Source organism: Strigops habroptila, chromosome 8, assembly GCF_004027225.2.
Source record: "Strigops habroptila isolate Jane chromosome 8, bStrHab1.2.pri, whole genome shotgun sequence".
In the NCBI taxonomy this organism is placed as follows: Eukaryota; Metazoa; Chordata; class Aves; order Psittaciformes; family Psittacidae; genus Strigops; species Strigops habroptila.
In genome coordinates this window covers 42,733,383-42,750,185 of record NC_044284.2, presented here as the reverse complement: position 1 = coordinate 42,750,185, position 16,803 = coordinate 42,733,383, and the positions used below count along the sequence as shown (strand labels likewise).

The following is a 16,803-nucleotide window of genomic DNA, read 5'->3' as shown; positions in this document are numbered from 1 at the left end:
GTAAAGACTGTTTTTAAAAGATGACCCTAGCATGGAGTGGAACCAGCAGCAGAGGTATGTTCAGAAAACAGTAGAGAGCCTTAAATTTTTATACTTGAGTGTATTTTAAAATTAAGATAAAAACACTTACTGCCTGGTCACCTGTACATGACAACAAAGGTAACTTTTACAATAGATTCAAACAGCTTGGTATTCAAAATATAATCTCATGAAATGGCTAGCACCATACAGTAGCTTAGAAGAGCAAGCTATACATCAGCAATGTACAAAATCACAGCTCAGAGGCATGGTAGTGACCATTAAAAAGTATCAGTCCTTCCGGCCAGTTGTGAAAGACAGGCCAATGTCTCACACCCCGGTTTGTTTTGGCACATTAACTGAGACCCAGCAGCACAGTAGAGCATCACCCTGTGTCACAGTTTTTTCTTCTCCAGCAATTGTGGTACAAAGGCATCTCTTCCCTCTGAAGGGGAGCTGAGCTGTTTTATTGTCTCTAACTCCTGTTGAGCACACCTTACCGTACACTGTCTCTGAGGATGGCTATGGCTGTGTGTAGAGCCTCCAGTTTCACTGCAAGCCAAGCAGGGGGTGATCCCTTCTGGAGCAGCAGCTTCACAGCCTCCACTGCCCCCTCCATAGTGCCTATCGCTGACTTATACTGCTCCTCAGAGTGTGGGTGACAAGCTCTTTTTGCCAGAGGCTGCAGATTTAAGTAAACATGAGACATCATTTATAATGCTCTGCACAAGTGATCAGTCTTCATCCCAATGCAAGAAAACCCTTAGATGGGGAAGAGCTGCAAGAGACTCCCTTGCTTTGTGAGAGCTCTTGCTGTCTGGCAGGCAGTACAGAGCATTCAGGCATAACATTAAGGGCCAGGAGTGCACACGACCTTTTTTCTTAGAACATGGAGGGCAGCAAGACCATCTTGAACCTCTTTAGATACTTCCCAGAACTAACAAATCAACAATAGAGCCTAGACAGTTTAAAAGTGCACATACCTCTCCTGTTGAGTCCAGTTCTCTGTCCATTTTCATCAGCTGTGCGCTGCAGGTAATCCTTTCTTGCTTCATGCGTTCTGTTCGTGCTTCTCTTGTCTCTTCTACCTGCCTCGTCTAGGGAGAAAGTCACAGGAGAGGTAACTAAACCAAGGCAACATTACCAGCCTTCATAGACTCAATTTATGTGCCAGAAAAAAAGGGAGGGAGAGATCTTAACAAGCAGTTTGAAGTGAATCTAATTTCTCACACACACTTTTGAGCAGATTGAAGTTATCTACAACTCTGGTGCATCACTGGCAGCTATCAGTTCTTTTGCTAATTACCTGCTTGTCAAATACTGCTCATCCAGATAGCCCTGTCTTAGGTTACAGCGTGATAACCGCCCTCTCCTTCCCACTGTGTTGTGCATGAATAGCCATCTACTCTTAAAGGAATTTTTTCTAACATGCAGAATGGATGAAGATGTTTCATGCACGTTCATTTAGCTTTCAGAAACTGATCCATGAGAAACAGGGAAGGAAATCACACAAACCAAATGATGAAATCTCTGTCTTGTTATTTGATAACTTCTCTGCTTATAACAGTCACTGTGCAATTTAATCTTCTGTTTGTTTTGTTCAAGAAGGGAAAAGTGAAGCATTTAAATCAAAGTTGGGATGTAGTGGAAGAGCAGCAGGCATAGGAATGGCAGTTGTTAATTCTGCTGATTAAAGCAAATAGGAAAGTTCAACCAGATCAACAATTAATTTTAAAGTTACTTATTTAATCACCATGCAGATAATGCAGGTGTAGAGATAGACATAGGCTGTGTACTGTGTATAATGGATGTGCACAGCATCAATTAAGAAAGCAGTAAAGTGGTTCAGCAACATATGTACCTTAGCCAGAAAACTAACAACTTTGTTCTTAGTTTCTTCAGAATTAAGGCACAGAGGAACAATATCTTCATGGCTTGTTTCCTGTCAAAAATGTTGAGTAATCATTGTTTAGTACATTCATATTAACAGAGGAATAGACAAAGTAAAAACTCTTTCCCTGACTCTCCCTTTCCTGTTGCAACCAACCTAAGGAACCAATGCTTAATCTTCTTTCACTTCTAGCTCCTGAAATCACTTGCAGCTGCAGTAGGCCCCATTACTTTTGATGTGCAATAGCATCTATAATACTGAGATCCAAACTAGTCATGGAAGAGCAGCAAACTAAGACAGAAGAATTTCTGTACAATAAAAGTTAACAGAGCCAAATACACACATCCAGAGTTCTGCTGTGCTTACCTCTGCAAAATGTGTGAATGCCTCCAATGCGTGCTGATGAATCAGCCAGGTCTGGTCAGCTAGCAGAGAAGCAAACACACATGACAACTGGGGTACAACTTGCCTCTGAAAGAAGAACGAATATCTATCAATTCTGAAGAGTTAGTTGTGCATATCTTACCATCATGATTTATTATTAAAGAATTGTTCTAAGGTCAAGAGACAGGTTTGTGAAATGCAAGAGACTGCCGTGTCTGGCAAAAAAAAATCCCACATTCTAAGGCAGGTGACATGTTCTGTTCTTTCTTCGTGGAGGGTCACATGTCAGTCCTTTCTAACTGGTGAGAAGCAACAAGCAAATGAATAAACCAAGCATCTTGCATGCACTCAGCATGTCTCAACGAAAAACAGAACTGCCATAGACCATTAACAAGTCTCCAAGATTATTATATCATGGCACTCCTGTATGTAAAGAACTTGATCCTCTATATTTAAATAAATAGCATATCTTTTCATCAAAAGACTGAAAATTATTTCACTAAGGCCATAATTATGTTCACCTGTGCTTCTTGTGGTATAAACACCTTTCCCATAGAAGAGAGAAAATCCACCATTGCTAGACGAACATGATCTGGGGGATCCAACTGGAAAAGGGAAGACTGTATGGCAAATACCTGCAAAAAGGGAACCCAGTGAAGCTTCATCACACAGACTGCAGGTGAAAACTGTTCTGTCTCATCTTTAAATCTGAGAACATTGATTTTAGAAAACTGGACTGAAAACAAAAGGAGTGCTACACCTTGAATAAAACTGGGTAAGATAAAGCTGCTGCAGTATGCATTTTAGAATCAAATTAGCATGCTCTATAGCATATCCACAGATCTCAATTGTCTTACAGAGTAATGGGATTCTCAAAAGCAGTGTTCACCAGAGTGCCGTATACTTGGTTTAAAGATCAGGAAAGTAATCAAGGAAGAAATAAAATTAGGAACCTCCATGTGTTAAGAGAGGGTGAGACCATGAAATAACCCATTTGGATTTCATTAAATTACAAAGAATTTCGTTTTCATGAAGTAATTTATTCATAGAAAGGATTTGTTTTGGGGTTTTACCTGCATAATCAGTTGAGCATCTAATGCTTGGATGAAAAATTCCAGAAGGTGAAGTAATAAACATAGTGTCTGCTGGAGACATGGCTCATCGGAGACCTTTAACACATCACAAGATATTAGTAACATTGCATTTTTATGGAATAACTACTTAAGAAAGAATTTAAAATTACGGTAGTGTTCCAAAATTCTTAGCTAACTTTACACAGAGAAAAAAACACATCATAAGCAGCAGAAGAAAATATTAAAATAGTCATATCAATATTTGTAGGCAGTCATACTTTAAAAGACCCTTTTCTTCGATTTTATTAAGAATATTTATATTGTCTACCCCTCATCTCTGTCCTCCACTCGCTAATATAAGCACCTAAAGGTTATATGAACTATTTCTTTTCACTTATCAGTTGCCAAATGTCTTCAAAGAAAGGCTGAGGTTGGAAGAGACCTCTGAAGGGGCACATTGTTGGCTCTTCTTCACCCGCACTCTCAAGCTTTCATTTTTAATCCTTTTTTTCTTTACTGCAGCTGCAGATATGGACAGGTATACAGTTGCAAAGGAATCACCTCACCCCTTGTTCTCAAATCTGGGAGGAAGGTTGCTAGCTCTATGGGTTTTCATGTGTTAAGCTATGCACTAATTAAATCACCATGAGTTTTGTTCACATTCTCAAGAACATTAAAAACAGGCCAATTTTGTAACTAGTATGAATCAGAATGATGTATTTCAGACTTCTTGTTAAGCAAGTCTGAATCTGACACTAAATAACAGATGGAGCAACAAGGAGCCATGTACGTAATGCTCAGGAAAATTCAAACTCCACTTCCCAGAGCACGTGCCTGTCTAATACATAAACCAGCTGACAGCAAATGGGCAGCACAGTTACACAGCTTTACAGAAACGGTCCAATCCAAGTAAAACAACAACTTAGTAACAAACACATGATGAAACAGCACCAGCCTCTCAAAAACATCATGCTTTCACAATTGGAGCAGCAAATTCTCTTACCTGCTTAGCCTGGAGAAAAGTCCAGAACTGACCAAGCACCCCCAAGACAGATGCCTGAAGCTCTGCCTCCAGAGTGTCATCAGCAAAACTGCAGGCAGCCAGCAGCACAGAAAGGGCAGTATTCTAGTAGGAAAAAATGTGTAAGACTGACCAAAAAAACCTACATGTAAACCAAACCAAAACCCCTGACTCCTATTAAACATCTGAAATGATATAAGATGGCAAGAAGCCCAATGTGCTGTGTCAGCTGGACAGCACAGCTAACCCGCTGGGCCAGCAGCCAACAAAGCTTCCAAAGCAAGGAAACCATCCGTTACTTCTGTGAGTTCCGCACAGTGCTGCAGTCATTAGCTGCATTGGCAGGCAAAAGCTGGCAGCAGATAATTCATGTGGAAGTCTGGTTTCTCACACTCCTTTGCCAAGGACACCAGTGAGCATCTTTCAGATTTGATGAAGCATAAAAACAACCAGGATTTTAAAACTTAAAAGTCATTGTATGACATGGTATAAATCAGAAATTCTACAGAAAAATACATCTGCTCTCCCAGAGAGCAAACCATACCTAAAGTAGTAAACCATAAGACCTCCAGTATAACCCTCAGAGTAGAGGCTCCTAAGGTGTTGTGTACTGGCACAAAACATTAAAAGAAGAGTTCTTGCTCATGCATATGGCAGTTACGAATGGAAAAAAGCTGTGCAACACACAGAAAAATCAGCATTGGGGTGAGAGCAATAGAACCCTTATAGTTTGGAAATCCAGAGTTCCCACATTTTTACAAAGAGAACCAAATCTCCTTTACCACAGATCGGAGCTCTCCCAGAGCGCGCCTGCTATTCAGCCATCGCCTGCACTGTGCAAGCCCAGCCACACAGAGCTGACATGCCACTCGTTTCCTAAGATCAGGATTCAGGGCCTTTAGCGATATGTGCTGCCACACAGCCAAGTTCTCCACCTCTTCTGGAACAAACTTATGAGCAAATTCTACCTGCAAACAGAAGTCAGTATGAACTAAACAGACCAGAAAACAATTTGATAATCTGTCAGAAAGCTGAGAAACCAAAATGCACCACTAGTTTGCTTTAGAAATATTGTATGGAAAACATTGTGTAAATCCTTTCGTTTAAATAAAATCCAGCTTACTGCAACCTCACTTGTCACATACAGGGCATCAGAATGATTAAGCAACTTACTCTTTCATCTGCTTGAAGCAATGGCTCTCTAGCAAGTAGAAGACCGAGCTTTAGCCTCTCCAAGGTATACAGAGGCACTGACAGAAAGGTATGCTACTCTTTGTATCTGATGGCATGAGAACACTCATAAACACCAGTCGCAGATGCAATCACAGTTTCAGCATATCTGGGTGATGTGCCATTTTCATACTTAGTCAAAGAAAGGACTACAGTGCTGCCCAGTAAGACCCCTCTTAGGTGCCTGTGCCTTTCTTGGCAGAGCACATCTTTACAAATTAGAATCCACTATGCCAAAGTAATAAGTACAATATCAAGTACAGCAAAAGAAGAACTGAAAGAGGATATTTTAACACAGGCCACTGATTCAAATCTCTCCTATTAAAGAGAGGAAATGCCGTGCTATACTTGCCTGGTGATCTGGAGCCATCAAGAAGAGCATACGCCTCAGCAGAACACCCAAGGCAGAGACCTGGTAACAGTCACTGGGCCAAGACTTTATCTGAATTAGGATAAGAGGGCAATGCATCTAATTAAATTGAGAAAAAAAAAATCACCACTCAGCAAATTAATTCTATACAGAATGTTCTGAGAGTCACAGTGTGAGATCACAGCAGTAACACTCTACATAAAACAATGCAGGACATGTTAGAAATAGTAGACATATTGTTTTATATTTTCATGGTATTGCTTGTGCTAATTATTAACTCCATCTGAAGATTTAAAGCAATCTCCATTTGGATTTTGGAGGAAAAAAAAGAAATTCCTGTCTTTGGTCATTTAGAAAGTTTGCTGGTGGAACTAGGATTAAAACTGGTGCCAAATTGCAAAGATCACTGTGGTTCTTACCAAGTGTGCAATCACAGCAACATGATGAGCACATAGTTCAGCTGTTCCATACCTGAATGTGAGAGACAGAAGCTTGTGAGTCTGTACTTCCTACTCTTTTACAGACTAAATATTATAAATCTTGTCTAAGAGATGGCCATTTCCTCTAACACATTTAAACTTGATACGCACAGAACCAATTTACTTGCAAGAACCATTCCAAAAAAGAATTATTAAATAACAGAAAAGGTATGTTCCCCTTTTTTGCATGAATGTAAAAATGGCTATGCCATTTCTGCTCCTAGTTTTCAAAACATGCTCTATATCTGAAAATAATCCAACTCTGGGACAATTTGCCTTAAAAAAAAAACCAAACAAAAAACCCCAAAACCCAAACAAAACCAAACAAAAATCTCTTCAGGAATTATGTACAACAGAACTAACTGGATCTGTGAAATCCTGCTTCACTTGTGACAAAAAATATCTTACCGGGCAAGGAAGCACCACGAGTCCATTGCTAGCAAAGACGTGATCATACTAGAACCCAGCACAGCATCCAGCAGAGCATACTCCTGAGGAGAAAATACATATATGAATTCACACAGAAACAGACTGCAGGCCTACTATGACTTTAACTCCACTAATTAGCCCAAAACCTAGTAAGATTTTCAGCTTATCCGACTTTAAATGGTTTAAGAACTCATTATCATACTCTCTATTCAGCTACACCATCAAGCACACCTTCAGTTCTGCACACTTTGAAGGTGCATGTACAGTCATCTCCATGGGCTGAGGATCCTTCACTTTTCAAGACATTTCATCATGTGCATCCCTTCTTCACAAGGCAACTCTTACAAATTTGGGTTTGTTTTTTTTTTTAATTTTAAAACCAATGTATTGCCAATTTTCTTGCCAACTTTATTAGCAGCTCCCTGAAAACCAAATAAAACCTCTTCGTCTTGTAGGAACACAAATTTTATCTGAAAGAGGAATATAGCATTCAGAAAAAAGAAAAACTAAATTAGGGCTGTAATTTCTGTGACAGAACTTTATGAAGGTTTACATTTATCTAGACATTCTTTCGCCTGTATGTAGTAAAAAGTGTAAAACTTCTAAAACTTTATATAAGTTAGTCAAAGCCCAGAATACTCCTCTGAAGTAGAAAATTTTGCTTATTACCATTTAATGGTATGTTCTTAGCTGCAACCACGACAATATTATTTACTCTAAATATTAAATTCCACTTTATTACTTCACAGTATAGACTAACAAAACCAGGTGAAGTTCATATAACTTGAATACCGCATAAAAGAAAGCGCTGAACTTTCTTATAACAACTTGACCTTCCCACTCCCAAAGAGAACAAAGATTTCCAACACCACTGATGTTCTCAGGAACTTGTATGAAGCTTTTTTTTTCCCATTCTTACAAGTGACATTTACTGTATAATTGAACTCCAGTGATGTAATTGCATCACGGCAGCTTTCTACAGTACCACTTCATACCTAAGCACCTCTTTAGAGCCAGATCATTAGAAAGAACTCCTTCTTTTTTAAATAGTGCCCATGCATCTGCATCCCATAGCTGAAGAGGTGATCAGCAAAAATAATCTTACCAGCTGAGGAAAGTGGGATGGGAGTGTGGAAGCAATGAAGGAGCACAGGTGGACACAGACATAGTGATAGAGGGTGATGGGAACTGCCAGTTGTCCTGTACTGATCACCTCTGGCAAACACACAGGGAGAGAAAGCTCACCAGAACATTGCTGGAAACTGAAGAAGAGAGCTGAAAATAAAGATAGGCTGCAAGGGGAAAAACAAAAACAAAAGAGCAGCTGGGTTACATATACGCAAATCCCAAGTCCTGCAAGCAACATCTGTACTACAGAAACTTTGTCTTTGACCAGAAACAACAGCAATAACTTCAGTGCTTTTAGATTAGATTTTAGCTCCTGACTACGTTCCTCTTTTACAAATTCAGGTGACTATTAGCAAGTTCAGGCATAAAAATGTAAGATTTTAACTTCGTGAACTATCAACAAATTACATACATGTGTCTCTTCTTATCCTGGAAGTACTCTAAATACCATTCCTTTCCTGAAAAAAAACCCAAGATATCCCTGGCTCTGTATCCTTCGCTCCTGTAGCACTGAACATCAGATCCCATTTTTCTCCGTGTAAGGATGTAAATCCATAGAATCTGTCAAATTTTACTACTCGGCTGCAAGGGAAACCCCAGCAGCTGAGCCCCTCTGCCTGTACACACTGACTGCTGTGGTGAAGAGCTACAACGAAAACCTTTTTAGTACCTTTTTCCTGTGTTCCAGAGAGTTTGCACTTCTTCAGGCTGAGAGGACAGTTTGTCCATTATGGTAATGAGGATGAGACACTGAGGCAGCTGCTGCTCAGGAGGGAGACCTGTAGAAGTTGGGGATTTTTTTTTAAACGTGATGCTAGTTGCCCTGGTTAATATATTGCGTGTGTAAACTGGCTTTTAGGCAAGTGACAAATGATGAACAACTGGTGAAACATAAAAGTCCCCAGTAAAATAATAAAAAATTATTTACAGACATGGCTGGGAAAAAAGAATGTATCATCATGAACACTGTGCTTGAATGAAAAATAAATGCAATACACTATATCAGGTAAAATCTAAAATACTCCAGTTCTGAACTATCACTGCAAGATGCTACAAAGGAGTTACAATCTGGATGCCTCATGCTTCCATTCTTGAAAGCACTGGATGACTCAAATACTGAAACCAAAGTTTTCTTCGAAGTGGACAGGCCAGGATAATGACAAGGCCAAGAAAGAAGTCAGTCAGCTATCTCAGAATTATGACATGCTGGTCAGGGCAGAAATGAGGGAGTGTGGAGTGTTACAACAAAAAGCTGATCATTTTCCAGTTTGAAGGCATTCTGCTTATCACAGAAAATAATTAATTAGGAAAAAATAGCTGTCTTCCCCCGCAACAGAACAGAAAAATTTCAGCCTACTTTGAAAGTTTGTGACAAATGTGGACTGAAATGACACAAAACAGCAGAATTGATAGAATTTCTGTTACCAGACTAATACTGAAGTTATTGTGAGTACACTGGAAAAGATTCAACAGCAACATGAACTATCGGTTATAAAATTCATCAGAGTTAGCATGCAAGCAGGTATATCATAGTATTTATGAAAGAATTGGAGACAAGCAAACCATGCACTATATTGCCTGTGGTCCAGAAAGTCAAAATACCAATGTTGATCCCTTAGAGATGCTTGCACAGTACTTACAGCAGTGGTAGCTGTATTTTAAACCCACCTAGCTTTTCGCTTAACACGTGCTCCATAAATGGCCTAAAGGGAAGAAGTTGACTGATGAGAGGGTCCAGAGCCACAAGAAACACTCGGGATATTTCATCTCTGTGAACTTCAGAAATCTCTGGAGCATAGAGACTGGGAGGAAATTTGCTGGGGGGAGGACAAAAAAAAGGTTAAATATTCTCAGTAGCATTTGCAGTAACACTACTTTTGAAAAGAGCTACAAAAAGACAAATTAATGGCTTCCTTGTTATTGTGAAACAAAAGGCAGAAATGGCTCCCCATTTTAGAATATCTGTTGTAGCCTGAGAGTTACAAGTCTGCATTCGGCCTTTAAACTAAGTATCACAATTCAGTATTTTACTAAACATTGAAAGAAAACCTTACAAGCTCATGGAAAATGCATATAAAATACATAACAAATATAAGGAGAAATATTCCAAATCGCAAAAAAAGTCAAGCAATGAAAAGCCAAGAAAACACCTGAATACACAATTTGACAGTCATAAATGTGACAGCACTAATTTAACATGACACTAACAAAAGGTGCCACAATTTCTTTGAAGAATAAAACAAACCTGGCCAATAAAAGAAAAAAAGATGTGATATGAGAATAGAGCAAAAGAGATCATGAAATGAAAACCTGCTACTCTTGCAGGTTTTTTTACAGTCACTTATAAAGTGACTGTAAAAATGCTACCTTCCTACTCAAAAATCCTGCCCAGTTTTCTGAGTGAATAAAAGTTTACAACCTTCCACTTGAGAAAGATCTATAAGGTAAGTAAAGTTAGAAGAGGAAACTCATAAAAAACCATTCACCCAATCTTGCAGCGTAACATGCAGTAAATTCATGCACACATCTCACCACAGAACCTGGTTTCAATTCCAAAAGACTGACTGAAATCAGCTCGCTATGGCAATGGCCACTTTCCCCTATTCTTCCCCACTGTTGCACCAATTAGAACAAAACTTTTGGAAGAAAAACAATAAGCTGCTTGCACACTGTTATGCTTTATGAGCATAACATTAAAAAAGCATTTGCTTCCAGGAGAACCAGAGTCCTTTTGTGAGATTTCACAAGACTGTAAACACAACAGTAAAGCTATGGAAAATTTCAAGATACTGTGTTTCTGATCCTCTCTCCCTTGGGACAAATGTTTCCATGCATTGTCTGAAAGTAGAAACAATCTGTCAAATGTTGCTGCTGACACCTGCATTGACATCTGAAGGCTGCATGGAGACCTCATAGCAGCCTTCTGATTTCTGAAGGGGGGCTACAAAGGTGCCAGAGAGGGACTCTTCATCAGAGACTGTAGCGATAGGACAAGTGGTAATGGCTTTAAGCAGAAGAAGTTCAGGTTAGATACAAGGAAGAAGTTCTTTACTGTGAGGGTGGTGAGGCACTGGAACAGGTTGCCCAAGGAAGTGGTAAATGCTCCATCCCTGGCAGTGTTCAAGACCAGGCTGGACAGAGCCTTGGGTGACATGGTTTAGTGTGAGATGTCCCTGCCCACGGCAGGGGGGTTGGAATAGATGATCTTAAGGTCCTTTCCAACCCAAACCATTCTATGATTTTCTATGACTCTGTGATTCAGTCTTGGATTTTTCCTCTCACTAGAATTTAAGACAGGGGGGGAAAAAAAAAAAGTGTATGGCTGTTTAGTTCTATATGAAAGAGACAGGAATTAGGATTACTAGGGAATGGTAATTCTGAATTGTGTTGACTGTGCACAATTTGACTTGCATCACACTACTGTTTGTTTCAAAGTGGAAGGTGCACTGCTGGGTTGCTCTGTTATAACTTGGCCTAACTGCTTCATTACAAGGTGACCAAAGGGTGAATCCTACCTTCAGGAATTGTGACTTTAGGAACAAGAATTTTCAAATGAACTTGCGTAAACAGACCCACTTTTCAAGACAATCAATCTGCGTATTCTATACATAACTCAAAAAATGTTGACATAAGTAATGGCAACAAAGTTGGTGGTTTGTCAATAGCAGACACTGACAGCACTGATCAAGAATGGGGTTCAGGTAACTAGTATCACACAAAAATGCCCAATTTACGGGAAAAAAAAATAAATTAGATTTCCATACATGAAAACAGAAAGCAACAGCTCTGGAACAAGAACTATATTTTTACACTTCACAATACTTGTAGATTTAAGAATGCAATATAGAGATGTTATTAAGATACTATCAATAATCAATTCTTTCTACTTCTCTTACCTGTATATCTGAAGAAAGAGCTGATGTAATCGAGAACACGAATCAGAGAAGAAAGAAAGAAATTCCTGCAAAAGCCATTAATTTTCAATGGTACTTTTAACATAAAATACATGACAAAATACACCTTCTGTTCTGCTATACTGGTGCGTAAAGTACTACACTGCAAAAACTTAAGTTCTAACAATCCGCAGCACAAAGCAAGTGCAAAGCAAACAATAAACAAAGTATGCCTAAAATTAATTACACTACATGTAGATATATTATAGGTAAAACAATTAAATTTATAGGCTTATTTTTAAAAATTAGTAAGTACAGTTGTAATAGCCATAGAGAGCTGCACTCTGATCTCATATGTGCTGTAAGGCAGTTCTATCCTGTCATGATGCTATTCATTTTGTGCCCCCTCCCCACCATGGGACAGAACAGATGCAGAATGCACCATCACTGCTGTTCCTAGAGAGGAAATTTTTTCACGTACATTCTTAAAATGGATAGATTTACAACATGTCTTCTAACAATGAAGAGATACAGCAACAAAATGGAAGGGCCAGGAAAAGAAGAGGAAGCTGGTGTCCATGCTAACAGTACATGGGCATTTCTTATTAATGTGCCACATCATTTTCAGTTGTTGAAACAAGCAACAACTCTGAAAACTTGGCAATGGGTTTCATCTGCTTAATTCTTCCAGATGAAGCTACTACTGCATTGACGCAAGGCTGCCTGTAGAGATTGGACATCTCCTACCAACTCCTCAGTGATGACACTACCTGTAATAGCTTATTATACGCTTGTTTTCCTGTTAAATCCCAGCAGTAAACCTGCTTAACCTTGTGAGTACATATGGGTAGAACTACAAACAGGCTATGCATGAATGTTAATTACACCATATGATATAGTCATTAACATATTACACAGTACAAAATCATTCCCTTCACAGGCCAGAGGCTTAAATTTAATACTAACATAGAATTCAAGTATTAAAACCTACCTTGGTGTAGTGTACCAGGGAATTAGCAAAGAACCTGCACAGTTTGACCGTCTTCTGGAACAGCCTGAGGTCAGTGCCCTCCTGTCCAAAAAAAGCAGTTCTAGAACTTCATATATAGAGTAATACAATAAAAAAGAAAGTTGGATTGCTAACAATGTTCAAACTCAAGTCTTTACAGACTCTGCAGCTATAGGGGAAAAACTTTAAAAATGTATGCCTCAACATGTTTAGAGAAACACTGAGAACTGAAATGTTTTGACTGACTTTGGGGTATTGCCTGTTTAGGAAATAAAAAAAAACCCAAAACCCCATACAGTATGGTGGAAACTTATTTTCAGTACCCCCATCTAAACAAAGTGATGGGCCTCATTTTCACATGGTTTCAAAAGAACAAGGTGTTCTGCCTACTATATGAAGTAACCCCCCCAAAAAGCCACACAGCCACTAAAACAAACCCCCACACTCACCCCCCACAAAAAGCCCCAAAACCTCAAAAAAAACCCAAACCACTCCAAGCAGTAATGCAGCACGAAGAATTTCTTCTCAAGTTAACAGCAGCTTTGGAAGCTTTTTACCTTACCTGTATCTCTGACATCTTCATTTGCTCAGCCAGTTGCAAACAGGAGTGAAAAGAAAGGAGAGTGTCATTGCACAGGCCACTGAGGATATCACTGTGTTTCAGATGGCACTGCAGCAGAGAATGATGCTTCAGGCTTTGCCTAAAAGATAGAGAGATAATCAGATGTTTGTCAGAAGTGCAGTGCAAATGAGTTAGTGCAAATCCAAATAACTGATTTTTCTATTTAGGCTTTTATACAACACTAATTGGTGCCATATTCGTGTACACAGAAACCAGAAATTTAGAGAGAACAACCTTCTTCACAGCCACGTAGAAACACAGAGGAGAGGCAGGATGAAAGTGCAAACAGCACAACTCAGGCCAAAACTGCCTACAAACCTGCAGGGTCAGGCCTCTTAAGATTATTTATTCAGACAAATTTTCCAAGTTTTCTTCTGCACTGTGATACAAAAAGTCAAGCTTCTGTTACTTTTGATGCACAATTCCTACCTACCTTCACTGACAGAACCTTTAATACTGCTCACTAGGTAAATTTAAAAATTAAATTTCTAGATTTACTTCTAGCTAAATAGCTAAATTGGATTCTCTAATTTCAATAGTATTTGAAACTTTGAACATAAAGCTATTGAAACACTGACTATTTAGAATTACAGTCTGTTTATCTTACTATAAAATCCAAAGAATTCAACAACATACTTGATGATGAACTTCCACGTATTGGCATGAAGAGCATGGTCCATGTTGGAAATGACAGAGCATATCTCCAGCACAGTGTGGATTACTAAGGAGGAAATAACAACAGCAACAACTGAGTTACATCAGATACATGAGTTCACAGCTATGCTACTCTCCTAGGAAAACAGCAGCTGTCGCAAGCACTAATACCACCACACTGATATCGAATCAGAAAAATGGCTCAGTACTTAGGTGCTGCCCCTTTCCTACAAACCTACACAACATGCTCCATTCCACAGAGAAAGTTTCAAGGGAAAAATGGAAATATTTCCAGCTTCAGAATGCTGCTTTCTGGGAGGCTGGTCAGGACAGCAGGAACCGAGCACACTCAGAACCCTGTTTTAAAAATTCAGGCATACTCTCTATAGAAAAAAGACTGAGAAGATGAAAAAAAAAGTGTTAGATCCACATATACCTGACACCATATCTGTGATGTTATCTTCAGTAGAAGCAGAGCCCATGGAAATCGTATCAAGCAGTTCCATCAGCTGCTTCTGAAGCGAGTAAGTTTCCTTGAACATAGCTTGTAAGAGGTCAGAAATCAAGTGTAGATGCCCGCAGTACACAGATTCACTGTCCTGTAGGAAACAGGGAAGAAGAGGTTTAAAAAAAAAGTTCAGGAATCACAGCCCAATTTTTCACATGCTGAAAACACCAAGAGCTTTGTCCAACATTTCACTGTGGAAAAAAAATCAAAGACATAAAAATACCTACTGTAACTCAATATACAGCCAGATCTATAGATTCTGCTACCAACCCGTTTGTTAAATACAAAATGCTATTTGCCTGCAGCCTCCTCAACAACTAATGAAGTCTGCCCAGCTCCAGGGAGTTTAACCAGGCTTTGGATTCGGCCTCAATATATGAACCTAAGATCATACTTCTGAACAAAACAGTGCAATGTTAGCAACAAAGGCAGCAGCATTCCAAGTATTTCCCAATACTTTCAAATTAGAATTGTTAGATATTTGGCACCAGAGTTCAAGTCCTGACATGGAAAACTGATGTAAATGTTTCCATAAAAAAAACAAATTGAAAAGTGAAAATTAAGACTATTGTGTCCTTATGAAAACCTTGTTTTATTTTCACTGCTCTAGAAAGAATTACTGTTGCATTGTGTAAACTACTTAACAATTACACTTAAATTTTAATAAATAAATAAAATTCAACAACAATATCATTTCAAAATAGGATCATCTTACAAAGTGCTTCCTAAAAGCCAACCAGTATAAGAATTTCTCTCCTTCTAACATGGACCTACCTTGCAGTGTGTAAATGTGTTCTTTATTACATAAAGAACAGAGGCTGGAAGGGTGCGGATGCTCTCCAGAGGCACACACTCTTGCAGCGTGCAGACATATCGTACACAACCGGTCAGAGTCTCCAACAGTTGCACCAGAGTCTTAAAGCAAGAATAAACAACAACAATGAATGTTTTTCACTCTTGCAATGATTTCAAAAGCATCTTTCCTTAGCTGAATTGCACCTAGGGTTTTATGGAGTTTAAAGTTCACTGATACTTGCATAAATTGGTTCGTTAAAGACGAATGAAGCTCTACAAAATAATAAAAGCAATTCCAGAGCTTTTCTCCAATACCGTATGCTCTTTGAAAGCTTCATACTTCTATTGGCTACTGTTCTCAATTTACAAACATTTTAAAGTTCAGGATTAAATGACTGTATGAATAGGTGCCAGATTCACTCTTTAAATATGGAGAATCACATTCCATTTGCACTAGAAACTTAAGCAGAATTTGAGATTTATGATTTAGTGGTTTTAAATTACGGTTAACATCACACGCTAGATGCAGTCAAATCATGCACAAAATGTTAATTCAACTTCAACTGCAAAGGAGATCAAGTTACATTTTAGCTGCCTGGTTAACACTGGAATAAAATATACTAAAAATCTCTTAACTGTTTAGGTAAAATCAAAGAATAACCAAAAGAAAATATTCTTTTGGTAACTTATTTCACGGGACTTGCCTGTAGAAGATTCCTCACAGTACTGCGTAACTCTGTATTCTGGCTGGTTAATCCTTTGGCCTCACTGGATAATTCATACATCAAGTTATCAAATAACTGTAGAGTCTGTCAAAACAAAACCAAACTTAAACATTTTATTTAGAAACATACAAATTTATTTAGAAACATGCAAATACTAACACCATTCTGTATCTACTTGCTTCCTTGGCATGGAGTCATGGGCTACTGACATAATACATGGGAGAAAATAACAGTTCCTAGCACTGAAATCACAAAGCACCATATACCAAGAAGCAAAAACTGCCTTATGGTTTTCCCAAATTACAGACAGAAGCTACAGGAGCTGTTACTTTTTCTAAAAACTGTTAAAAGACAAACTTCCCAGCTAATTCGCTTGAAATATGTACTTCATCCTACCAAAGATGATTTTTGGTTTACTTAGTTAAAACCATATAGTTTAAAAAGGTCTTTCATTTTGTTTCAGATTTTTTTTTTTTAGAATGATTATTAACATTTTGAATACATAAAAAAATAACACTATAATCTACAAACATCAATAATTTCTCCTTGGTTGAGGTCCCTGGATATTTGATGA

General features: G+C 38.6%; 1 protein-coding gene across 5 annotated transcripts in view; it reads right to left on the bottom strand.

Annotated features, from left to right (window-relative positions):
* Window positions 1-80: 80 nt before the first annotated feature.
* The window catches only part of C8H1orf112 (chromosome 8 C1orf112 homolog), a 25,421-nt gene continuing 8,698 nt past the window's right edge, over window positions 81-16,803 (bottom strand). For 4 of the 5 annotated variants that reach the window (XM_030495653.1, XM_030495650.1, XM_030495652.1 and 1 more), the window contains 21 exons: window positions 16,209-16,313; window positions 15,484-15,624; window positions 14,638-14,800; window positions 14,184-14,268; window positions 13,488-13,626; window positions 12,908-12,988; window positions 11,920-11,984; window positions 9,692-9,840; window positions 8,694-8,802; window positions 8,001-8,187; window positions 6,875-6,957; window positions 6,407-6,458; window positions 5,970-6,086; window positions 5,170-5,355; window positions 4,370-4,492; window positions 3,367-3,462; window positions 2,815-2,928; window positions 2,276-2,380; window positions 1,880-1,960; window positions 1,002-1,115; window positions 81-700 (listed from right to left, as the gene is read on the bottom strand). In XM_030495653.1, the coding sequence (XP_030351513.1) occupies window positions 515-700; window positions 1,002-1,115; window positions 1,880-1,960; window positions 2,276-2,380; window positions 2,815-2,928; window positions 3,367-3,462; window positions 4,370-4,492; window positions 5,170-5,355; window positions 5,970-6,086; window positions 6,407-6,458; window positions 6,875-6,957; window positions 8,001-8,187; window positions 8,694-8,802; window positions 9,692-9,840; window positions 11,920-11,984; window positions 12,908-12,988; window positions 13,488-13,626; window positions 14,184-14,268; window positions 14,638-14,800; window positions 15,484-15,624; window positions 16,209-16,313 (2,481 nt within the window). In that variant the 3' untranslated portion in view covers window positions 81-514. The remainder of the gene's footprint in view (window positions 701-1,001; window positions 1,116-1,879; window positions 1,961-2,275; window positions 2,381-2,814; window positions 2,929-3,366; window positions 3,463-4,369; window positions 4,493-5,169; window positions 5,356-5,969; window positions 6,087-6,406; window positions 6,459-6,874; window positions 6,958-8,000; window positions 8,188-8,693; window positions 8,803-9,691; window positions 9,841-11,919; window positions 11,985-12,907; window positions 12,989-13,487; window positions 13,627-14,183; window positions 14,269-14,637; window positions 14,801-15,483; window positions 15,625-16,208; window positions 16,314-16,803) is intronic. The other variant, XM_030495651.1, reaches the window with a different exon arrangement.